The following is a 25,782-nucleotide window of genomic DNA, read 5'->3' on the forward strand; positions in this document are numbered from 1 at the left end:
AGTATCATGTACACAACTGAGCGCATGTGTGTGTTGTGTTGACGTTCCAGTCACTAGCAGTGGGTGTGATCATACATACCACACTATAAACGCCTGAGGCCAGGATTTCCTGAGTGGAGCTGGAGGGAAAAGAGAAACAACAACAAACGCAGAGGAGAAGCAGCGACTGTGAACTTTGTATTTGGGCCCGTGAAAGCCTCAATGCTAACCTTTTTTTGCTGCGGTTTTTAACAGTAGCTTTTGAGTTGGCGTGTGCTCCAGAGGGAAACAAATGGATCAGTCTCCCTCAGATTCCACCTGCAGCTCGTCCTGTGTGAAACTCTATCTGTGCTCCAACCCAGAGGGTATGTAGATGAAACAGTTTATGTGTTCTTTGCTCGTATTTCTTGAGTTATTTTGTGAATGTATCCTGTTTGCATTTATCCTCTGTATACAGACAGCATCACAGAGCGCAGAGCTCTGAGAGAGCATGTTTTCCCCAGACTCAGAGAGCACTGCAGACACACACTGGGACTGGACGTCAGGGTGAGTGTACACTCCACTTTCCACTTTTGTGTCTTGTTGCTTTGCTGCAGCAGATGACAAACTACTTTCTTTTTTAGTTTTTAGTAAAGTTTTATATCCCCTCTGTCTTTTTAACAATATGCAAGCAGACACTGTTAATGCTACATTAAAAAACCAATACTGTAATATCATAACCACTCTCACTATTAATGGCTTTTAGAGCTATAAGGGGAGCTTTCAGCTATGGCCCATTGGAGGAAACAGTGTAACTTACTTCATTTTAAAACTTTGGAATGAAGTGATGAACATAAAGTTGTTTGATAAATCCCTGGTGGTGCCTTTATTCGTCCAGTGTGTATTGTTTTCTCATAGGAATAGATGCCTGGATCAAAAGTAGTTGTTTTTATCATCTCAGCTTTATCTCAGCTCTCAACTCTTCATTTCTGATTATGGTTTATATTAATTATTCAACTGTTTTATTGAAGAAAAATATCAAATATAAGGGTAATTGCTGATCCTACCAGTGGTGAAAGTCATGAATTAAAGTTACCGTTTTGTCTGACCCACATTCGAAAAAGACAAAACCCAAAATCTGTTTGCAATATGGAGTCAAACCTTTCTGAAAGGCTGTAGCAGCAAATGAATTTTCTGTCTGTTAGAAGAATAATTGACTCATTGTCTCAGCAGTAATACAGATTCATGGAGACCCTGGTCATCCATGGAACTTAACAGTGTGCAGTGTGCTAAAAGTGTAATACATAAGCAATAGTTTTTGGTAGCTTCCAGGTGTGTGTGTGTGTGTGTGTGTTATTCTTTAACACGATCCTCCCCTGAGGCCATCACTGTAAAAGTGCAGTCAGTTCCAGTTATCTTTGCCTGATTAAATTTGACAAAAAAAAGAGAGAAGAGGAAAAAAAGATGAGCAGTTATAATGCGACTCTGTGAGTAGTGTGTTAGTTTGTGTTTGTGTGTGTGTATCAGATCACCTGAGGGCAGTTTAACCAGCACACTGTGCCGCCTCTATTCAGCAGCATGTGTAATTAGAAAGATGGAAGAACATGATATGTTATTCAGCCACTGCAGGGCCAATTGTTACTACACCTCACTGTGTGCTTTTCATAAACTGAATTATCAGTCATCTCCCCTCTTGTTCATTTTAACCATTATCTCTTGTCTGTGTGTGTATGTGTGTTTGTTTCTGTGTGTGTCTGCAGGTGATAGATCCGTTTGAGTCCAGCGATCCCAGTCGTTGGCCAGATGAATACACCAGACAGCAGCTGATTGAAGAATGCAGAGAGAGCTCAGCAGGACCTTTTTTACTGGTAAATAATTCACCAATATATAATAAGCTGTGCACAGAATGCTGCACAGAACACATAAAGGAAAACCAAGTTGCTTGTGATCAATACAAATGTTTGCTTTCGCATCTATCAGTGTATTACATGCTGATGCTCCCTCTCTGTCCACATGGTGGTGCTGTAGGCGCTGGTAGGGCATCAGTATGGCACAGCCAGCCTGCCCACCTGTGTGGAAGTGTCAGAGTACCAGCTGCTGCTGCAGGAGAGCCAACAGGCCGGCGGCAGCACCCAGGAGCTGGAGAGAGTTTACCAGAGAGACGAGAACGCCATTCCTCCCTCCTACTGCCTGAGACCTCCACACAGACACACCCCCTCTCCTCAGGTAAGTATTCACTCATTTACTTACTGAATTTCATCTTTCATTTATATTTATGAATCATGATTAATTTTCTCTCACTGAATGAACAGGAGAAAAGCAAAAATTGATTTTATTGTCTGTGGCAGATGCGTATATGAATAAATAACCACAAAAAAGGTTGAATAAAAGTTCTTTGACAAATAAAGTCGTCTAAGATTCTTTAAGTATTAGGAAATTAGGAAATATCAGTTAATAATCTGAACAGTCAAATTTTCTTTTCTGAAAAGTAGTCACCACCCGTTATGGTGCTGTTTTCTAAATAGTATCTAACTGTTTTTTTATTGAGCAGGTAGAGGTTAGTGAGGAAGAGCAGAGCAAGATGAAGGCCAAAGAAGAAGAGCTGAGGAGGGTGGTTCAGACCACTGTGAGTCTGTGTGTCCACAAAGGTCTTATGACCTCAGAGAGCGCCCACAGCTACTACAGATCAGGTGAGATATACATGGTGTGTCTTTTTGTATGTGGTTTTGCTCGACATTGAGGTATAATTTAATGTGCTTTTCTTCCATCCAGCCCTCGATGCAGATCTGCGATTTGCTCTGGAAACCCGCCCTGATAACAACATCGTCGGGCGCTGCCTGGTTTACGTCCACAAAGTCGTCAATGCAAAGGGAGAGAGACAGAAAGGACAGATGGATTCAGAACTGCAGCCACAATCAGAGGTCAGAGCATTTATTCATTTGTTATATCATAATGCACTTCACTTTCACTCAGTTCCTATTCATTGGGCACATACAGTCTAGTGTGAGTTCTTGTTAAAAAGTACATTTTCATTAATCTTTTTTACTGTTAGTTTTGACAGGAAAAAAAAAGTTTGTTGTTTGTTACAGCTGAACACGTGGCTACATTTGCCTGTCAGAAACCCAGAATTGATGTATATATGTTTTTCTTACAGGAACAGCAAAAACAAAGCACGAATGAAACTGTTTCATAAATATTTTTTGTTGTATAATAGAAGTAGCTAAATATGAAATGTATTTTTCATTTACTTCAGATGCAGACGTGAGTAATGCTTCTTTTCCATATCCTGTCTTTTCAGGCTGCTACCTCTGACCTGAGGACAGCACCCACTGATGAACAGTTACTCTCAGAGCTTTGTGATGTCTTCCTCCCCGGTCTCATCACTTCCCGACGGCTTTTAGTCTACATCACTACCACTGAGTGTGACCATCGCCATGGTTACACCACGGCCTGGAGGCGGGGCTATGCTGAGTCTCTGTGCCAGCAGGCGTACGCTAACCTCATGAGGTTAATCAACAGGTTCAACGCGGCAGAAACCAGAGAGGACTCTCAGCTTGGTGATGCATTGGCCCGAGAGCGGGCCGAGCAGGAGGAGCTGTGTGATACCCTGTCCCGACTTTATGACATCATCCGGCCAGAGGAGGAAGAGGTCAGGGTGAAGGTGTTTCTCTTCTAAAGACAAAAAACTGAATTAAAATGCTTGACTTTTTTTGTGGTGTGGACATGGTCACTCCTGCAGTGTGAAGGATTAGTAATTGATGAATATTAGCAATGTGACAACAAATGTGGCAGCTCAAAAGATAATAATATTCAATACTTTACAATTCAGTTGCTGTTTTTTTTTTTAACAAAGAAACATCCTAGATATTTTCTAAATTTCTTGTCACTATGTTGGAAAATTCAATACTAACATTTTATTTGCATCATAGCATCACTTAGGTTTACTTTCATTGGTTGCAGATCAGAGCCTATGTGAAGCAGAGTGACCAGCAGTGTCCTCTAGTGGTGACAGGAAGGCCATGCACAGGGAAGTCAGTGCTGCTGGCACACTGTGCTCAACAGGTCAGTGAGCTGTGGTGAAATAACTCAGCTCTATTAAACTTACTTGTACATCTCTTGTTGTTTTATACAATATTCCAATACAAGCTGTATTCAGATTACAGATAGTAGAGCTACAAATAACATACTTTAAAAAAAAAAATTCCATTTCTCTCTTTTCTTGACTTGAAGCACTTAGTCTAAATCATTAATAAATTAATAGATTCCTGGAGTGGCAGACAATTGTTTGGTATCCATTTCAATAATCGATGAATTGCTTAAATCACATTTAAACAAAAACATGAATAATTCAGTGGTTTTAGCCTCTCAAATGTGAATATTTTTCATTATTTTCTGGTTATTATTTTTTACAGACTAAACTGGGTAAATGACCATCATATTGATTGATAATAACAATAATCATTAATTTTAAGGCTACTTAAATTATTTTATTGAGATATTAGTATCTTGTAATTAACAGAAATAACCAATATGGCCAAATCTTAGATTGTAAGCAGGATAAGAAAAAGGTTAAAAAAAAAATGTTTTTTAAAAAAGACTAATCAACCAACAAATGAAGAAAACAGGTATAAACAAACTCAAGGACAAACCAGAGCCTACAAGAAATTTGCACTATAAGACATGGCAACAGGAATCTCTACTACATGGTCTTGATATCATGTAAACAAGTCTCTGTCTCTCTCCACAGATAAAGTCGTGGCTACCAGACAGTGATCCTGTGGTCACTTATTTTTGCAACCTGCAACAGGCTCTTTCTCCAAAGCACCTGTTGGCCAGCCTGTGTTATCAAGTAGCCAGTAGATACCACAGTGACTCCTCCACTGAACAAGGTCCCAGCTTCTACCTCACCACTGACCCGAATGATCTTACCAGCATCGCTAAATCCAGAGACTACAAATCGAACTGTGGCCCAACATCTATTCTGAATTCTCACCGTGGACCCGCCACCATAAGTCTGACTGAGCTTAAAGAACGTCTCTCCTCCCTCCTCTCCCTTCTGCCTTCTCCCAATCAGCCTTTAGTTCTAATCCTCGATGGCCTGGATCAGATCGAAAACAACTTTGTTTGCCCTCAAATCATTGAGAGCCTCCCCTCCCCCCTCCCTCCCGGTGTCAAACTAATCCTCACAGCCTCCTCCAAACGAACACACGTCCTGCAGGCCGTCAAACTACATTACCCACAATGCAGTCTACCTATGTCAGAAGGCAGTGCGAAGGAGTCGGGATATATTTGTGTACAGTTGGGACCGGCTGACAGGAGAGAGTGTGTGAGGTTATTGGCGTCGCTGCTGAGCAGTTCAGGAAGGAGGGTGACATCAGGACAACAGGCTCTGGTGAACCAGGCGTTGACCTCCTGTAGTCTGCCTCTCTATGCTCGACTTCTGCGTGTACATACCTCGCTCTGGTACTCTGGTATGATATGTTTCTTGTAGTCAACAAAATCTCTTGAAAAGACCAAATGCAGATGTACATCTTTAAAAACAGGTTAATTAATTTGTTAGGAACTATTTTAAAGACCTGAATTTGGTGCGCTTGTGCAGTGCTTATCAAAGTTCATACTGCAGCACCCTGGGGTGCCACAAGATCCGTTTCCACTTTTTTAAAGTGCATTTTCAAATTAAAAATGCATTAAAAAGGAAGATTAAACATCAAAATCATTATATTAAAAACTAAGAGTTGTTGTGTTGTTGTATAGTAATACAGTAATGCACATTTTCTGGCACTCAGGTTTTCCAGCAGTTAGAAACAACATTGTCAGATGAGTGTTGAAAAAACTTTTCTCTGGAAAAAGCTCAAAGCTCAAAGAAATGGAGATACATCTAAGGCCTCAACACAGTCTGAGAAAACCAAAACATTAGGGGTGAACCAGAGGTGAGGATTACTCGACATCTAGTTTTTCTTGAAGAGGGGATTAAACTTACAGCTGAGATAAAACACCCTCTTCAACCTGCAAAGATACTGAACCTTTATAAAAAGGTTGCCACTGAACTACTACTCTGGCACAGAGGCATATATTACACAGGCAATACTTCACTCATTATTTCATTTCAGTATTTTCATGGGATTTGTTAAATGATAAAACAGAGTCACCAGACTTGATGACATTTCTCTGATTTTCTCCCCTTCTCTTCTCCCATCGTCAGATTCAGATGTGACTGAGTCATCTCTCCCCGACGGCATCCATGCATCCATCTCTGCCCTCCTGGATCACCTTGAGCAGAAACACGGCTACTCTGTCGTAGCTCGAGCGGTCTCCTACCTCACCCTCTCCAGGACTGGGCTCACTGAGGCCGAGCTCGCCGATCTTCTGTCCAGTGATAATGAGGTGCTGTCTGAGTACGTTCAGCAGGGTGCGGGTGCCTCCTACAGCGTGAGGGTCTCACAAATTGATGTGGAGAGACTTCTATTGGATTTGAGGGGGTTTCTCATCAGGATGACATTTGCGGGGTCACATGTTTTGTTCTGGGTGAGCAGGCACTTCAAGCTGGTGGTGGCTAAGAGATATTTAGGCACTCACGAGGTGAGGAGGGAGATTCATTCGGAGATGGCTGCTTATTTCAGCGGCTGGTGGACTAATGGACATGCTAAACAATTTCTTGTCAATTTGAAATCAGGAGCAAACAAAGACACTGCCCAAATAAAAATATACACAGACAGGCAGCCACCCAGCCAGCCACTTGTCTTCACATCTTTGTCCAAAGGTGCTGGTCAGGTGAACTTGAGAAAAGTTGTAGAGTTGCCATATCACATGCAACAAAGTGGCAGGTGGGAGGAGCTGGTGCATGAGTTGTTAATGTCACTGGGGTTCCACCAGGCCATGGTTCGAGCTGGTCTTCTAGGAGATCTGGTAACCATGTTGGAAGGTGACAAAGGGTCATCACAGTCTCTGCTTTTAAGAGAAAGACTACTCCTAGCAAGCACATTAAAGTCCTGTGCTTGCTTACTGCAGCCTGCTCCTCTGGAGCTGCCCATGGTGATGGAAATGAGCCTCCTCCCTTATCTGGAGGTTTTTCCTCTGCTCGAAGGTTATGTCAGAGAGATCAGACAGGAGAGGAGGAAAAGAGGAAATGGATTAGGAGTAGCACTTTGTCCTGCTCCTTCCTCTGTTCCCCCCATTCTGTGTTTGAAGAGTGATGTCAAAGCCAAGGACGTTTCTGTTGCAGAAGCTGCCGGGACGGAGTGCGGGATCGTAGCAGAGATCATGGACGATGGTTCTGCTTGGGTTTGGAAAGGTTCCAGATGCGACGTAGTTAAACTATCGCTGAGCTGTGAGCAGAAGGAGCTGGAGTTTGCAGGAGTGAAGAGCAGTGGTCAATTCGTGCTGCTTTCCACGCAGTGCAACAAGCTTTTCTTGTGGGATGTGACAGGCCCAGAAATGTTTCTAGAGGTTAAAGACCCTTTGAAGACAGAGTTTGAACCAAAATCAGACCAACAAACACCAAACAAAATTGAGGGGTTTGTCAGATGTCAGAAAAAGTTATTCATGTGGTGGAAAGATGAGAGTTTTGTGAGTGTGTTTAACCTCTCCAGTGAGACCTTGACTCATTTCCAGTGTCAGAGTTCTGTGACCAGTTTGGTTTGCTCTTCTAATGGCTTTTACATGTACTGTGGGCAGGAGGAGGGCACAGTGTCCATATTTGACACAGACTCCAGCAGTCTGCTTGGCAGCTTTACAAACTCAAACCGCAGTGCAGTTACATTGATAATCATCTGTGAAGATAAGAGGGAAATGGCTTGTGTTGACAGGACTGGGAATGTAACTCTATGGTATGTAGCGGACAAAACACAACCAGCCAGACTTGCTAAAGAAAGATTCACTGGGGGTAAATCTAACAATATCCTCAATACAGATTACTCTGAAGAAATCGACACGTTATTGGTGTGCCAGTGTCATCAGGTTACGCTGTGGGATACATGCAACTGGGAGCTGTGGGACCAGTTTTTAGGCCCACAAGGGAGGGCCTTCACTCAAGCTGTGCTTTCCCAAGATGGCCACCTTTTCCTGGCTTCATTAGACGCCTGTGCCCTTGTCTTGGTGTGGAGGGTCTGCTCAGGGGAGTGTGTCCTCTCCTTAGAAACAAATGAGCAGCCTCACACAATACTCAAAACGGCCACAGATGTTATTTGTGTCACTCGTGACGGCTGCCTGACAGTGTGGGACTCTGAGATGATAGCTGCTGCAGGTACGGCTCCAAAGATAGGGTGTGGCGTGAAGGATGTGGTGTTTGAACCGACAGGGGAGTGGTTCTACACCACAGATGGGTCAGAGATGGTGTGGAGATGGAGACTGAAGACAGGCTTTCCAGATGCTAAGTTCCTACATGATGGTGCTGTGGAACAACTGTGCCTTTCTCAGGATAACATCCACCTTGTGACGCTCTCAGCAGGGGAAATCTACGTTTGGCAGACAGAAACAGGTCAGAACATCCTGCGCATCAGTGGCAGCAGAGCCACAGAAATCCTGATCACCCCTAATAGTAACTTTGGGGTGAGTATTTCCAAGAGAGGGTTGTCTCAGGTGTGGAAGCTTGCATATGGGAGTATCGTGTGCAGCATACACCTGTACCTATCTGATGCCAAGGTGTCTCCTGAGAGCACCTTCCTCATTGGCTGTCACCGTGGTGACCTATTAGCTGCCAGTTTGTGGTCAGGCTCCATCAGCAAGCGTTTCTCCTGTGCGGAAAGCTCAGAGCATGTTGTTGCTTTCGACACACTTTCAGAGCACCCAGACTTCGTGGTGGTGATGGTAGCCTCAGGAGCAGTGTACACCTGGAAGGTAGCAGAGGAGACTGTCTGTAGGCACTTTGAGTTGCCGTATACGTTTCAGTGTCAGCCACAAGACTTCCAAATGTCCTCTGATGGCAGCTACGCACTACTGTCCACTGCCAATGACACCATGAGCCTCTTGGACCTGTCCCAGATCAGACTCTGCTTGTTCAGAGCCGAGGGTCCTGTCATTAAAGCCTGTTTGGACAGAGCTGGATGTTTTGCTGCCTACATCAGCCTGGAGAAAACCTGTGACTGCAACTTGTACCCGAGGCCCGTTCTCACAGTTGTACGACTCACAGATGGGGAAAGAGTAGGAAGTGTGCGTCTGTCTAAGAATCCATTGACTCTAGTTGCGTGTAGGCAGCAGAGTGTGTTTGTGGGTTTTGAGGACGGGTCTGTAGGCGTGTATTCTGTTTCAGATGTCACTACTGACAGGGAGGAGGAGTCAGTCAGGCAGGGAGAAAATTTGATCGGTGAGTTGAAACAATGCCCCTTTGACAAAGCACCATTTAGTTGGTTACCCCTTCCAACCCCCAGTATGATATGGCCTTAAGATTATTACACGCTGTTGGACAAGGATGGAAAAAGTATAGAGATTATACATGGACTGTTTTTAACCAGACAACACTTCTATTGAACTGCACCATTATTTGTTTTAGTTTCACTTGTCTGAGATCTTGATAATGATACACCTCTGCAGAAAAACTTTTCATTTCTGTGAAACCAAAACCAATATCTGATCAGTTTACATCTAGTGTAGTAGTGTTCATCTTAATATATTGTCAACTCAGAGAGGATCTTTGCACATATATTTAAAATAAAAATGATTTAAATGCTTTATTTATGTCTGTGTTTCTGTATTGCAAAGCAAAGCCACAATACATCACGTTCTTTGCATTTATAAAATGTATTGTACTTATGTCAGAGAATAGCGTATTCTGTCTGTAAATCGTTTTTAAAAATCTAAATCATGACCTTTTATTGATTAAAAGATAGACATATATTGAATATACAAGATTAAAAGTCAGTATAATTTCATTCGCAGAGCTTTAAACATCGAAACTAACACGTGAATGTTCTTATCATCTTCCTCACTAACATCTGTTGCTCTCGTGCTGCCTTCCCTGTTTTCCGGTCAGGTCGTGGTCAGGTTGTGCTGGCTTGCTTTTGATCAAAAGTAAATGACAAACAGTACCCAGCAACAAACTTAGAAATCATGTTTGACATTTTAACTCGTACAAAAGAGCTATACAATACGCTACACTGGCAGAATGACTGGTTCAAGTGCACATTCCCGATAGTGATATTGATATCTCCGACAGCACTTAAAGGCAGCATCAGCTAGGATAAATTGTCGTCACAGCGACTTGTTTTGAGTGCATCGCTTCGGTCCAGGTGGAGACATGGTGCAGCTGTACTGCTGGGGAGACAGCTCCAGTGGACAGTTCGGTCCACAGACAGCCCTCAGTCCGGTGTCCTGGACTGTCCCCGGGGTCATAACCAACATCTGCTGCGGAGAGCAACACACTTTATTTCTCAACTCAGATGGAGGCGTTCTGTCGTGTGGACACAACTCACAGGGACAACTTGGACGAAGAAAAAGTAAAGATGGAAGGACACCAGGTAAGTTAAGCAACAATAGTGATAATTATCAAAAAGGCATCGGAGTAATCTGCATTGCAAGAAAATATCACAGTAGAATTAAAGTCTCTCTGAGCGTAACAATAGTCTGAGCTCCAATAAAAGAGCGAGGACACAGGTTTTATGTAGCCGTACGTGTTTTTATTTTCTGTTGAAATTGTACTGCAGGGACATAATGCTTCTCTGATTCTTACTCATGCCCCTGTCAAGATAGTTTGATTTAACACAGCGCAGGCGTAATGAACTGAGCAGAGCTTCAGTTTCGTTTCCTCCCTGTCAGTTCAGGCAACGAAAGTTAACTGAGCCGCAGTTAGTTCTGCGCTGAGTTCATGTATACGTGGGGACGTAGGACAGTGTTGTATTCATGGTTTGGATATGTTAGTCAGTTATGATGTTTAGTCTAATGAACTACATAGGTGGACAGTTAAAAAATAACGAATAAGTAAATGCAGTAGAAGGAAAGATATTTAAGTGAAAGTAAGAACACTGCAACGTAAAACTACTATCTAAATCCACTTTATTAGCAGAATGTAAACTTTAAAAAGTAAACGTACTTTAAATTACTTATTATGCAGAATGATCCCACTTAGTGTTATATTATTATATACAATATATTGTGTTATTAGGCTGTTATTTTTGAAACATAAATATGCAAGGAGCATTTTGTTGCAGATCAAACTGAAACTAATTTAACTTTATATACTGGTGTTGGGTAGTTTAAGCTTCCACAATGCATCATTTGTAATCTTGATATGAAAAGTAACCAGAAACTGTTGCTGTCAAATGAATTCATTGGAGCAGAAATATTATTATGTTAACACGTGTTGCTACTCCTTCTGCACCAGTTGACTGTCTGGCATGTGTCAATCTCTGTTGTCCTGTGTAAGGTCGTGTGGAGGGGCTGGGTGATGTGGTGACGATGGCTTGTGGTCAGGACCATTGTCTGGCTGTGTGTGCATCTGGACACGTCTTCTCCTGGGGGGCCGCAGAGGATGGACAACTGGGGATGTTGCCAAATCCGCTCAGACCAAGGCAAGATCTCAGTCTTTGGAATACATGAATATATGCTTACTTTTCACTGACAGTGAGTGGACAGCTGGTTAAGTGCAAAGCTTCCTTGTTTATTTATTTTTTTACTGTCTCATCAATGTGCAGTCGGGTGCCCATACCATTGCCAGTGCCAGTGATTCAAGTTGCCTGTGGAAACTCCCACTCTCTGGCATTGACTAAAGGTAAGACACTGAACACAATGATTACATCTTTGTGTGTATATGGATACATAATATACATAATTGCTCATCATGTTGTACATATTCTGTGTTTTAAAGAGCTCAACTTATTCTGTATCATCTTATTAAATACAAAAAGAACTGCACTCTTTTTTTTTTCTTTTTCTTTTTTTTTTTATTTAACCACTTTCCAGGAGGAGATGTCTTCTCGTGGGGTTTGAACAGTCACGGTCAGCTAGGTCTGGGGAGGGAGGTGTCACTGCAGTACACACCTGACCTGGTGTGCGCTCTGTCCGGCATAGCAGTGACCCAGATTGCAGCTGGGGCGACCCACACTCTGTTCCTCACGCTCCCAGGCCTTGTGTACTGCTGTGGGGCCAATAAATCTGGCCAGCTGGGCCTCAACAGGGTGGATGAGAGGGGTACAAATAATTTACCTTAACTCAGTCACATACTCACTTGTTCACATTTAACAGATTGAAAAAGTGAAATAAAGTTCAAGTAGTGACTGTATTATTTTCTAGGTAGCCAAAATGACAGACATCTGTACTAATCTTGTATGACTAAGAAGAAAAATATAAACATTAATTTGTATGAAATTCTAAAATAATAGGCAGTAGCATCAATATAGACAAATGTCAATTATAAAATACAAGTCGCTACTTGAAAACTCTTATTATGTATTTCCTCTTAAAGTATTAAAAATTCACTGTAGGTATTATCAATTTGAGATAAGCATGCTGTCCATTTTGTCCCAATTGTTTCCATCACTTACAGGCAGGTTTAACATCTGTATGGTACCTGCCCTCAGACCTCTGCGTGTCTCCTTCATAAGCTGTGGAGAGGCACACTCCGCTGTGTTAACAAAGGTACCAACTTCACTCATCCTTTGTGTCAAAATCTCAGATTTCACCCAATAATCACATAAAAAATATGTGTGAGGTATTTCTTATTATTATATTATATCATTTCTAGGATGGTAAGGTTTTCACTTTTGGAGAGGGACGCCACGGTCAGCTTGGTCACAACTCCTCTGCTAACGAAGTGAAACCCACATTGGTTGATGGTCTAGACGGACCCGCTTCACAGATTGCATGTGGCAGGTAAGACTTAGGAGTGAAACTTCTTTTTATTTAAGGTAGACTTTTATTTTTATCAAGTTTCCTCTTAAATTTGCAATTGTTTCCCAGGCGTCACACTCTGGTTTTGGGCTCCTCTGGCCAGCTGTGGGCTTTTGGCAATGGGGTCAAAGGTCAAATAGAGACTGGGCAAACAGAAGACAGTCTGACTCCCACTCTGGTTCAACTTCCATGGACCGCTGACAGTGCAGCAGCCATACCCAGTGGTAAGTATGGTATTCAATAGATTTTAATTAAGCGTATGTGTGTTGCAGCTCAAACTACAGAGTTCAGAAGTCACAACAGTTGGCAGTAAATTATTTAGTTAAATGAATATTTAAGGATCATGATTTGAAAAGCAAATCCTTAAAGTTCAAATTTATACATGTTGTTTTACATTAGGTGGTGTATGACTAGTAGATTGAATTTAAAATTATTGATTAAATTTATTTTTATTGATTTTTATATGTTCAAGCAGACTTGAGAATATCAGCTGGATGGAATACAAACTTTGCTTACTCTTCACCTGTACAGGTAACCTGTGAAATTATTTAATGACTCAATTTTACTGAATTTCAGAAAGAAATATACAAAAAAAAAAACATTGTATACTTTGTGTGGACTGGTTTTCACTTGGTTTGTATCTCTGTCCATCAATAGTTGTTACATTGAATTTTTAGGTTAAAAGTCTATTTTGTGTTGTACTCTGCTAGTATGTCTGATTTATTTCTTAAGAACTCAGATTGTGGACAGATTACTGGGCGACTCGATGAGACAAAACTGCAAAGATGGCTGTCAATGGAATATGGCAATGCAGAAACAAGAAAGTAATATTTGTAATTATGTATTTTCACATATGATATACTATTGTCAGTAACTGCAGTTTTTGGGCTTTCCTAATGCTTTCCTCTCTTTATGCAACAGAGAAATATCGTTGACGTTTCTGACAAGTTCAAGTCTTGTTGCAAGTTTCACAAAAGCAGAGTAAGTCTGTTTTTTTTACTGGCTGCTGCTTCATATAATGTTATGTTATAATGTTCAGATGAGGAAAGTCATTTTTATAATTAAAAGATTGGTATTGTCACTTCCTTTGTTTTAATACTTTGTCTTTGTTATCAGTGGTTCTTCATTAAAAGCAGGTGCCCTAACTGTGGACCTTGAGGCAGCCAGCCAGGCTTTCGACAGGCTGCTGGAAATACCATGGATCAAACAATCAGTTAAGAAATAATTTTAAATGATTTTCATACATTCAGATTCATTTTTATCTTTTTCATGAATTGAGTGAATGAGTAAACCTCCCCTGTTAGGTGCAGGTGTTACCTAGACACTCAGCCTCTTTTAGGCATGGACATTTTGTACAGTAGCCACTATTTATTTACAAACAGATGGACACTGTGTAAACTATATTATTTCATATATCTCTTTTTCCACACAGGTAAACCTAAAACCTCTAATGGACTTGCTTGTTGCTTCAATGACTTCCCTAAAATCTCCAGAGATCCTACTGATTCTGCTGTCGTGCCCTCTTCTTCAAGAGGACTCCAACGTCATGAACATTGCGTTGCCTCTGGCACTCATTATTGGACATCTGAATGAGAAGGCTCTGGATTTACTAAGTAAACAACTAAAGAAAACATGTTTTTCTCCAAATAACAATGATTTATGAATTTTTCACTTTATTTAAAACTTTATTTATATTTTTCTTGATGTCCAAACCAGCTCAACCAACTCATACCACATTTACTTTTAAATAACTTTGAAACAAAAGTGACAAATGTTGTACACAGTGTGAATTAACTGAATGTTTTTGTTTGTTTTTTTTTTGTACTGCAGGAGGCTGGTGGTCTTCCCTGTCACCCTGCATGCTGATGAAGCACATCATGGTCTTCAAAAAGGCCCTGGCCTTCATGCTAAGAAATGGCCTCTTGGCGACCCACAACCGAGGAGTCAAATACCTGCTGGAGGCCCTCAAACTGCTCTACAAAGTGAGTGTTTATGTTTTCATTTCAGTCATCAGTGGCTTTAGAGCCAGCTCTATTATACTTATTTTACAACATTTGGGAACAAAAAAGAAATTAAATTATTTATTCTGGGACTAAGTTCATGAACGAAAATTTGATCCCTGATGTATTTTCTATCTGGTTGAGGAAAAAAAAGCTGTATTGATTAGACAGATATTCAGTTTGTGTTGTAACATTTCTAAGATTTGCTGCATGTTGAGGTCAGATTTTGAGCATATTCCTCAGGATCTGTCATTTTATAAGGGATATACTGCACATGGATCAGCCACAACACTGACAGATGCAGTACGTACACTGATCTTGTTACAATACCGTATTCTGCTGGGAAACCTTAAATCCTGGCATTCACCTGGCCCCAGGCTTTTGTTAGTTAGCACCCATTTCTACCTCATCAAGTGTTCTTTTTTCCATTGGGTGCTAAATAACAAAAGTCTTTATTTCTTTATACATTATTAGATGAAAAATATTATTTCTGTTTTAATGCTTTGTATCATATATTCACTTGTTTACAGGCAAACAAAGCTGGAAAGTCCTACAAGGTCCCACTGAGCACGTTTTATGTAGAGGAAATCATTGGCAACGTGCTGCCGGTTGAGGACGTCAGTCTTTGGTGGCAATTTTCCAAAGTGGAGGTAAAATCATATAGTACAGTTTATACTGTACAATGTTGGAGTTTTTCAGAAGAACAATCTGTCTATTTGTCCAGAATAGTTTTAAATTTCTGTTGGACTGCTTATTGATGAAATTGTTTTTTAATAAACAATCAATTATGTTCTTAAAGGATGACCATAACACACCCGCCATCTTCTGCCGCTACCCATTCCTGTTCACTCTGGTTTGCAAGGTGGCGGTTTTCAACGTCTTTGCAGTCATAATGAAGGTAAAGTCTGTATTAAAAAACTAGAAAAAAAATGTAAAAATTTTACTGAAAATGAATGATCCTACGCGATACAGCTGCAGTTGTTTCTTAATTTGAGCAGCAATAGTAAAGATCTCACAAACTGTAGAGTTTTGTTAAAACTGCTTCCCATCTGTTGGGGGATGTCTTTATAAAGAAAGGTTTTGTAATTACAGAAAGCGCACCATTTCATTCATGAATTGGCTTTGTCGTGGCCTGATGAGTCACTGGTCGGTCCCCCAGATGCTGCCCCGGCCCCGGTCTTCCAGCTAACCCTGAGACGAACTCACCTTGTCGAGGACACCTTCAGACAGCTCGGTGCAGCTGACCACTGTGCCTTCAAAAGGGAGCTTTTGGTAAACATGCTATCAAAACTTTGCTTTAGTGTTCTGAAACTAAATTTAGCAGCTTTTGTCTTCCTGTTACTTCACTGCAGGGTCATTAAAGGGTTGCTCCAGCAATTTAGCCTTAAATAAAAATGGTCAAAATAGCAGCCGAGGCTGAAATTTTGATAGTTTTAGTCCCTAGTCTGGGTAGAACTTCAACAACACTGGGTCATACATTTCAATAATGCAACTTAATAGTATCTTTTCATCTAACTTTTTGTGGAGCTTTATGTAAAATGTCAGCTACAGTAATATTTTAAGGTATAATTGGAGATAACTAGACAGTAAAAATAACTTCCAAGATCCAAGATTGTGTGAAGGTCTCACAAAACACAAGCACAGAGTGGACGTCAGGGAAGTCATGCTTGGATATTTATCGTTAGAGCTGATTGTAATTCAGTTTGTGTTCAGCGGGGAATTTATGAAAGTATTATGCTATTCTCCATAGGTGCAGTTTGTCGATAAAAGAGAGGTGACAAATGTCAACAAAAAGGACTTCTTCCTCCAAGTGTTTGACGAGCTCATAGCTCCCAAGTCTAAAATGTTCATGTACGATGAGAGCAAGACACTTATTTGGTTCCCTCCCCGGGTAAGACCAATAATTTAAGCTCAAAAGTAGGCTGAAGAAGGCCGAAGTATTTGAGTCATGTTTTAATGTAAACTTGGACAGTCATGAATGTTACTAAAATAATAATTGATTTTTTATGCACCAACCAAACAGCCAAAAGTGGAGGTGAAGACTTACTTCCTGTTCGGTGTTCTGTGCGGACTGGCTCTTTACAACCACAACATTATCCACCTGCCCTTCCCACTGGTTCTCTTCAAGAAGCTGGTCAGGGTCAAACCTTCACTCAATGACATGAAGGAGTTTGACCCTGTAATGGGAGAGTAAGATGGTTTTAAAAGCACACAAGTGAACAGTTTTCTTACAATATATTCTTCTGCCACCAAATGACATGTATCACATGTATTTTAACCTCAAGCAGACTCAAAATAATGATTAACAGCAGTATATCCTGTATTGCTGTATAGTCTTAATTTGAAACTTTATAGGCAGCATACACAGGTTGTAATTACGTTAATTCCTGATGTTTACTATGTCCTCAGGTCTTTGAGGTGCATGTTGGAGGACTACACACCTGATGTAGTCAGAGAAATGGAGACTACTTTCACTGTAGGTTCACTAAATAACACTTAGACTGGCTGGCAGTGTTACTTCATATAACTCTACATGTGTTACTACAATGTTTCTGTCTATTATTCAATACAGGTGACCTGGGGAGGTGAGAAAGTTGAGCTTGATCTGGAAGAAGCTGGAAAACCTGTCACAGGGTCAAACAGGTGTGTTTTTACAGAATTACTGTATATAACAGTCTGCACAGTCCTCACAACACATCAAGTCTTGTGTGTATTGTTGACTTGCACTTAAATATCCATCCTCTTAATATACAAAAAATCTTGACTTTGCTGCCATCTAGCAGTCAAATGTTGTAAGTGGGTGTCTACACTTTTACATTAGTCTGTTAGAAACTACACTGTTGGACTATTACAGCGTCATCACCCAGCTGATGTATTTTTATTTCTCTCTATTCACAGGAAAGAGTACGTAGATGCTTTTGTCAACTACGCCTTCAACAAATCAGTGGAGGGTGTGTTTGACTTGTTCAAGAGAGGGTTTTTTAAAGTGTGTGATATGGACGTGGTGGACTTCTTCCAGCCGGAGGAGCTGCAAGCAGTGATGGTGGGCCAAGAAAACTACGACTGGGAGGTGTTCAAGCAGGTCTGTTGAAAACCGCTAGGCTACATTTCAGTCTTCAAGAGAGCCAGGAATGCAATAAAGAAAAAACTGAGATATATTTTTACACACTTGTTTCATATTTAGACGTCAAGACATCAAAATACATCTGCATATCTCACACACAGTTTTCCAGTTTAAAAGATCTGTAGACTTGAAACTTGAGTGCTGTAAGATGTCTGTCCAAACAGCACCCAATTTAAAGCAAGACATCCCAAATGCCAAGTTTTTGGTCACCAAGACAGAAATGATTTTCACATTGGCATTGCCATGCAATTTAACTTTGAAGTCAGTGGCTGAACTTTTAATTTAAAACCATTGTTGGATTTCTGTTTAGATCAGTTCATTTTAATTTTTCCAAACAGAACACAGTTTATGAAGGAGACTACCACGCAGGGCATCCGAACATCATTACCTTCTGGGAGGTGTTTGAGGAACTGACAGCAGAGGAAAAGAAAAAATTTCTTTGTAAGGATTATACTTAACATGAACTTTGGTATCCTTTATTTAATGTGAGATGCTCCCATTTATGGCTTTAACAGATCATTCAGCATTATCTCTTTGGTGTTCTTGTCACCAGTGTTCCTCACAGGCAGTGACCGTGTACCATTCATGGGCATGGAGAGCATCAGGATGAGAGTGGCTGTCTTGCCCGATGCCAATGAGCTCCATCTGCCAGAATCCCTCACCTGTCATTGTCTGCTGTTACTGCCCATCTACCGGAGATACCCAGTCGAGAGGACAATGCAGATGAGGCTTCGTCAGGCCATTAATCACAACAGAGGCTTCTGGAAGAAAGATAGCGCTACACGCTGAAGTACCAATGGCTTCTTTAAAAACTATATGTTCTTTTCAGTTAGTCTTGGCTTTTTTGTTGTTACACACTGCTACTTCAGTGTCATAAAGTACTAAAGGGGGATCCATTGTAATGTTTTTTAAGATATGAAGGGATTTAACAGTAGACCAGCAGGTCATGTGGAGTCATTTAGTACAAACTGGGCAGTAATGCATCATAGTTACCATTATATTCCTGCCTGCATTTGTTTCATGTTGTTAAAGCTTTATTTTTAGTTTTTCCGTCTGTGCAGACTGGACTTAACTATTAAAGAGTTTCCACTTATTCACTTAGCTTTTGTGATTTACAAATAAAAATGTTCACACCCAAAATTAGTTAGCATAAAAAAATCACTTGTATTAAGTACCTAGATTGGATGAAAGAGGGATGGATATTGGGCCAGAACTTCCAGATTTTTCTTCACTCCATGTAAAGTCAGCAGTTGTTAGATTATGGTATTGCTTTCAGTCATTGCTAAGAATAACCTCAGCTATTAACCTAACCTAGTATTAAGCATTCTCTCTCTGTTCAGATTATACCATCTTAAATCTTTAGCAAGTGTTTTAATGTTTGTGTAAAAAAACAGAAATTCTAAAATGTACGCAATGTAGGAAATCATTCATTTTTCTGCCATCAGTACCTTAATAACCAAACAATAAAGTAATTAAGTAACTTTAAAAAAATGTTTGAATGTTCTTTTGTAAAACAGGCCAAATATAATTTTCCTCTATTGCACATTTCAAGGTTTTAAATTTTTTAAAGTAAAACATCTACATTTTTTTGTCTGAAGGCCATTAAACTATTGAATCAGAGCTCAGCACCCAGTCTCAAAAGTATTCAAAGAGATGGTTCAGGGTCAGGAGCAGGGCCAGTGCTGGGCAAACATATATGAAGGGGCAGTGAGAAATGTGAGGGGAGCATTATGGGTACACATCATGCTACAGCAGCAATTTTCTGGGGCAGTATTTTACACACATTTTGTGGAGGGCAATCCCTCAGGGGGGAAACTGAAAAAATAAAGATGAAAAATAAAATAACATAAAAGATCCCTCATACAGATTTTAACAATTAACACCATAACTGGATGAGCCCTCAAATTTGAATTTAAGAGTCAGACAATAGCCAATATTTACAAAACTGAAAGTTAGTTTTATTTTTCAAAGAAAAAAAGAAAAAATCTGACTCAAGTGGCTACGACGTTATTGGCTCATTGGCATAATGACAGCATGGATGTATCATAAGAACTGGATAAGGTGCCGCCGCTCAGCCTTGCAGCCATTTTTTCCCCCCAGTAATTATATGTGATAACTTTCTGTGATCTGTTCAGTGTCTTATCTTTTTGTATAGTCTATGGTGACTCAAGTTCATTAAACCTGTCATTCATTCTGAGCAACCACATGTATCTACTTATTCAAGGCTTAAACTGTCTCAGTGTGGTAAATCCTAATCATGTAGAAGACCACGGATGGAGCCGGTCGCGATGACGAAGCGGGACTTGCACACTGCAAGTTCCCGGGGATTCTGATCATCTTCTCCTCCGTCGCCCACAGGCGCTAGTGGAGGACTGTTAACCTGGGACAAATAAATAAATCGGGAGCAGGAGCAATAAAGCTGCTGTAACTAACCACAGTATACATACAATGTCACAGGCGCGTGCCCATTAGCTTGGCTATTACAAATTACATACGTATAGCTGTACTCCAGATTTTTCAATACATTTTTACGCGGAAGTATTTTAAGACCAACCAGAGGCGGTTGCTGGGCGGACGAGAATCGATTCGGCCAATCAGCCGGTGTTAGCTGACGTATGGTCGCGATGTGTCTTGTCATTGGTCATGTTCCTCTGGGAGGAGCGCAGAGAGGCGGAGAGACGAAGTCGGAAAACAGATTTAAACCAAGTTTAAGCCATTGCTTCTGTTTGCTTCTACCGTGAAACAAGGCCGGTGCCGAAGGGGGCTGGATGCTAAAAAAAAACCCTGGGGCTGCTTTTTGTCGTTAATTAAGAGCTCTGAATGCCAAAACAAACCCTGGAGCTGCTTTTTGTCGTTAATTAAAAGGCCTGGATGCTAAAACAAACGCTGGAGCTGCTTTTTTGTCGAGCACGAGTGAGACTGGACACTGAACATACATGCAGCGCGAAGGTAAGGCAAACGGTTAGCGGCTAGCCTTAGCATTCTCGGAGAGCGTTAGCATTAGCAGGGAGCGTTAGATAGATAGATAGATGTACTTTGACGATCCCGTGAGGGACTAAGAACTATAAATACTAAGAAAGTCTTTAAAATATATACAGGAAATAATTTAAGTTGCAGTGCAGTATTTTGTCTAAGAATCGATGTGCAGAAACTGGCAGTGAAGTATATAGGAAATATGTACAATATTACGACATGTGCTACTGTTAGTCAGTGAGGTTAATAGATAGTCCCAGTATTTTCAGAATGTGTGTACAGGTGGCAGTGCTCATCTTCATCTTCTTGTATACAGCATTGGTGTTGGTGCTCCAATCCAGTCTGTCCTTCAAGTGGACACCCAGATATTTGTAGTCCTCCACAATTCCAATCTACTCACCCATGATGGTTATGGGTCTGGTCACCGTCCTAGTCCTCCTAAAGTCCACCACCAAGTCTTTGGTCTTGCTGACGTTTAGGCACAGATGATTATTGTTGCACCACTCTGCAAAGTTATCTATTAATCCCTTGTACTCCTACTCCTGCCCATTTCTAATATACCCTACCACTGCAGAGTAATCAGAGAACTTGTGCAGATGGCATGATTCATTCTGAATCAAATAAATAGTGAAATCAAATAAATTGACTTGACTTGGCATGATTCAGTGTCGTCACCTCCCTGATGTTGTTCTGCTGAAGTCTGTTCTCCAGCTTCTTTCTGTAAGTGTTTCACTCATCAGTTCCTTCTTTTCTGCTGTATCCTTTCAGTTCATCTTGTTAACATTAGCATTACTTGCAAGATATGTTTATTCTATTATCAGTCGTTTATTCGTGGTAATTTATTTGTGTTTCTTTGACTGAGCGTCTGACATGATTTGTGACACTACATGACATATGATTCATGCTGTATCTGTGTAATCTTTGCATTTTTTTCACTTTACATTTTGTCTGTTTTCATTTTGTTTCTATCTGTCATTTTATCATTTTGTTTTCTTGTTGTCATTTTGTGTATTTGTTTTTATTTTGTTCTGCTGTTTACACTGTTCATCAGCTTCTTTTCTTGTTTTTATTTGCGTGGGTTAAAATATGTGTTGCCTCTCTGTGACTATAAGCGTCCCTGACATGAATTGTGGAGGATGGTAACTGTTTACTAGTCAGTTTGTCTGTTCACAACTCCATTTGCATCTCTTTAGTTACTCTGCCAATATTTTGCTGCTTCTTTGTGATTTTGTGCCCCAGCTTGGTCATTTTAAGTCAGTCTATGGTGGATTATCCTGTTGATGTGATCATTCTGTCTGTCTGTGGTGGTTTTGCATCGTTTTGTTGTCTTTTGTAGTTTTTGTTTTTGATTGTTGTTTTTTTTTGCATTGTTTTGTGTCTTTGTAGTTTTGTTTCTATTCCTGGCCATTTAACATTTCTATGTGGCCATTTTGTTTTTCAGTGTGGCATTTAAACATCTCATTGTGATCGTTTTGTGACTCAGTTTTTTGCCTCTTTGTCATTCTGTGTCTTTGTAACTTTGTGGTAGTAATCTGTCCATAGCCATCTACAGATCCCCTGTTGTGTATATTATTGATTAGAAATTTGTTTGTGGCTCAGTTTTGAGTTAAATACAAGCTTGAAAACTAAATTTTAACCACGTAAAGCCTCAAGACTAGGTCACAATGTATGAGCTGAAATTACTCCTAGAAATTATTATTAAAGACAGTTAAAAAAATTGCTTTTCTTTTTTCACTTAGGTCATATTCTAGTAACATAATTAATTTATTCACCTCAAAACTTAAAGTGTGATTGTCAAGTTTCTAGTGTTTAGTTTTCAGTGTTATACTCTTCTGCACTATTCTTTATTAATGAAGTTATTTATTTTTCAAGTGTTGTACTTATGTTTTCCAGGTTTACTCATTCTACTGCAGCCTGGACAGAAACACCAGCTCTCACCTTATAAACCAAACAGGTATGTGTCCTTAAGATTTACCCAGTCTGAAAAAATGTGTTAAATTATTAATGTTAGTAACAGTGTTAGTTTTTAAATCCTTGGAATTTAATGAGTTTAGTATTATAATAACAACTGATTAATTGTGTCTAAAATTGTCAGAAAATAATACTAGTTGTAATAATTTTTAAAAACTCAGTTGTCAGTTAATTTTCTGTTTGTGGACTCAAGTATAATTTAAAATACCTAGGGTTGCAAAATTCTGTGAATTTTCAAAGTTGGAAATGTTCTATGGGAATTAACAGGAATAATTAATTAATGTGAATAAACTGAAAATTTGCTGAATGGCAGGTTAACCTGTAACGGGGAACTTAAAATGTATTTGTATCTTGCAGCATAATCTTGGTTAAAACAACCACATTTAATTCAAATTCAGTTGAATTTGAGCCCTCAGACTACATCCAGTCAAGTCAGTTCATCATATGATGAGCACATTCTAAATGTCTTGTTGACCAATCAGATTGCTTGGTCAGAACTACTTGTTGTATAATAGGTCATAGTGTACTGATCATTTTCCTTTGTATGTTTCTTTTTTTTTCCTCCAGGTGTCACCACTTCATCCCTGATCATAGAGAGTCTTCATACAACAAAGTTCTTTGAGACCAGGACTGAGACCCTCCAGGTAATTCACAAACACCTTTACATAAACTGTCAACACAGAGCACTGACATTAAATATCTTCAGTATTTGATCTGAAGTCTGATTTATCACAAAAAGACTTCACTTATTATTAAAGTTTATTTGCATAGTTCATTAATGTACAATTCAAAGAAAATGAAGAATTTAAACATCAGCTCACTCTATCCCTCTCTCTGTCTCTTTCTCTCTCCCGTGACCTCTTAAACCTGGCACACACTAAGATTTTTAAAATCATACCTGATTTACAAAATGTGAGAGACCACACACAAATAATGTCACATTTCAGAGTTTTGTTCTTATATTGTGTGATGTGCGACGTAAACACCAACACAGGACACCACACACTAACAGATTCACCACCAACAACCAGAGTCTGGACTCTCAAATATGGCAAACGATGATGTCTCTTGTTTGTTGTGTTTCTGTCTTCAGTTTCCTTCCTGACTGGCTAATGCCCTGTTCCATGTGACAATCCATCTTTCTCATTAGAACAGTAAATCATAAAAATGAGAAGAACTTATTCAGTTCAGAGTCACATTACAAACTGTCATTTTGCCTTCTATTAACCAAATTCAGTTCAAATTGACTTTGGAGAAAAAACATTTCCATTCATTGCTGTTGTGTGAATATCAGGAGCTAATGGAGTCAGTTCTCCAATCAGAGCAGCTTCTTCTGTCTTTGTGTATAAAGCAAATTTAACTCAAAATTCTGATTATTCCAGAACCAGTTGGTCTACACTAGTTTTTTTTTTACTATATATTTTGACAGTTTGAAGTTCAGTACCCAGAAACTCTGCTTTTATTTGAATGTGTTAAAAGTCATATCTTTGTATTGATGTTTGTTGCGTTTTTCTCCACAGGATTGAAACAACCATTAAAGCACAGAGAGAAGAGACAGACGTAAAGACAATTTCAGAAGGTCAGTGTTAGTTTATTCTTTTCAGTCTGACTCTGTCATTATTTCAGTTATCTCAGCTGGAATTTGATAAACTTATCGGGAACAAATAGCAACAAATTAAATCTGCTGTAACTTAGCAGTCACGTTACACCACTATATACATGTGTGTGTGTGTATGTGTATGTATGTATATATATGTATATAAAACCTAAAGAAATATATTTTCAAAAAGTTTAAATAGGTAAAATAGGTCTGAAAATTAAAAATTGAACAAAATGATTTTTATAAAGACACTTTATTATTTTATCCCAGACAACGTTTAACAAATCACAGCAAAGGTAATGGCAAATATTTGACCACCAGGAAACAACTGTTAGAGCTTGTCAGAGTTAGGGTTAATGTAGTTGTGTTGCACATTTACCAAAGATAAACACTGCTATGAAGCATCTTTGTGATACAGTTATTGAATAGTTGTATCATAAGCCCTTGAATGATCTCAAAGGTACTTTATAAAGTCTTGGGAAAATGTACCCATGACTACATTACCGATGGTAGAGAAAAACAAAGTGTTTTTACTTGAACACCAGAAAACCAGTACTGTTTACAGCAGTTAGATGGTGGGAGTCTTTTATCTAATTAACAGCTTTGAAACACTTTTGTTTTCTTTTGTCCACTTCAGGTCCTCAGCTGCTGTCGTCTTCTCCTCCTGCAGAGACAAGAACACGTGTTAATCATGAGATAGATCAGATTAGTAAATCATAATATTTTTATGACATACTATTCTCACATTTTTTGACAGTTTTTATGCCTTACTGTACTATGACATATAACTTCTTATCCTAATATAGCCTTCTTACCTTCATTTTCCATCGCTCACACCTCTACACAGTGTTTGTGGGTTAGGTTAGATTTTCATTTTTGTATTTTGCTGTTTCAAACAGTGCAATATCAGTACTCAAATCCAATCTATTACTGTGTACATAGTCCTGTTTATACTGTTCATATTGTGTATCATTTTTATATATTGTTGTATTTTACCTTGTTTTATATCTTGTCTTGGAGATATAATGCCCTTTTATATTTTTAGTTTTTCCCCCGTTTTATTTACACTTACTCAAATAAATACTTCTGAACACTGAGTATGTTGCTGGTCTTTTTAATATTGTATGAAAGGGAATATTTTTAACCAGGGGCCACTTGTAGCAAGAGGTTAGGGTAAGGATTAAGGCTTTTAGCCACAGATTATAGTTTTTAGCCTAAATTCTTAATTTTAATTGCAAGCTGTAAGTAGAGAATGTTTGGTATTTTTGCTTTACAAAATAACTTTTGTGACATTAATTCGAAAATGGACAAACTCCTCTCAAAAGTTTTTGAGGGCT

The 25,782-nt window shown here is 39.6% G+C and overlaps 2 protein-coding genes and 1 long non-coding RNA gene across 4 annotated transcripts; all 3 read left to right on the forward strand.

The window, feature by feature from the left end:
- Nucleotides 1–128: 128 nt before the first annotated feature.
- Nucleotides 129–9,626, forward strand: LOC108890859 (NACHT and WD repeat domain-containing protein 2). The gene is made up of 10 exons (XM_018687898.2): nucleotides 129–344; nucleotides 437–525; nucleotides 1,719–1,826; nucleotides 1,987–2,184; nucleotides 2,510–2,648; nucleotides 2,731–2,879; nucleotides 3,257–3,607; nucleotides 3,919–4,020; nucleotides 4,706–5,429; nucleotides 6,161–9,626. The coding sequence occupies exons 1-10, from the start codon at nucleotides 272–274 to the stop codon at nucleotides 9,337–9,339; spliced, it is 5,112 nt and encodes a 1,703-aa protein (XP_018543414.1). The 5' UTR covers nucleotides 129–271; the 3' UTR covers nucleotides 9,340–9,626.
- Nucleotides 9,627–10,142: 516 nt separating this feature from the next.
- LOC108890869 (probable E3 ubiquitin-protein ligase HERC4) lies at nucleotides 10,143–19,392 on the forward strand. 2 transcript variants are annotated; one of them, XM_051065382.1, is made up of 23 exons: nucleotides 10,143–10,409; nucleotides 11,315–11,459; nucleotides 11,583–11,659; nucleotides 11,851–12,078; nucleotides 12,434–12,525; nucleotides 12,632–12,759; nucleotides 12,847–13,001; nucleotides 13,250–13,308; nucleotides 13,510–13,601; nucleotides 13,699–13,758; nucleotides 13,894–13,990; nucleotides 14,210–14,390; nucleotides 14,608–14,759; nucleotides 15,308–15,427; nucleotides 15,577–15,675; nucleotides 15,870–16,049; nucleotides 16,528–16,668; nucleotides 16,801–16,967; nucleotides 17,187–17,253; nucleotides 17,350–17,420; nucleotides 17,676–17,859; nucleotides 18,240–18,342; nucleotides 18,455–19,392. In XM_051065382.1, the coding sequence occupies exons 1-23, from the start codon at nucleotides 10,190–10,192 to the stop codon at nucleotides 18,688–18,690; spliced, it is 3,054 nt and encodes a 1,017-aa protein (XP_050921339.1). In that variant the 5' UTR covers nucleotides 10,143–10,189; the 3' UTR covers nucleotides 18,691–19,392. The 2 variants fall into 2 exon arrangements, with proteins under 2 accessions (XP_050921339.1, XP_018543432.1); XM_018687916.2 differs by having other exon boundaries at nucleotides 10,144–10,409; nucleotides 13,253–13,308.
- Nucleotides 19,393–20,647: 1,255 nt separating this feature from the next.
- LOC127139037 (uncharacterized) lies at nucleotides 20,648–25,337 on the forward strand. Its single transcript, XR_007808859.1, has 5 exons — nucleotides 20,648–20,850; nucleotides 22,768–22,828; nucleotides 23,413–23,489; nucleotides 24,366–24,424; nucleotides 25,083–25,337. It is a non-coding gene; the product is annotated as an uncharacterized LOC127139037 (long non-coding RNA).
- The last annotated feature ends 445 nt before the right edge of the window (nucleotides 25,338–25,782 follow it).

The sequence above is a fragment of the Lates calcarifer genome, linkage group LG21 (genome assembly GCF_001640805.2).
Source record: "Lates calcarifer isolate ASB-BC8 linkage group LG21, TLL_Latcal_v3, whole genome shotgun sequence".
Lineage (NCBI taxonomy): Eukaryota > Metazoa > Chordata > Actinopteri > Centropomidae > Lates > Lates calcarifer.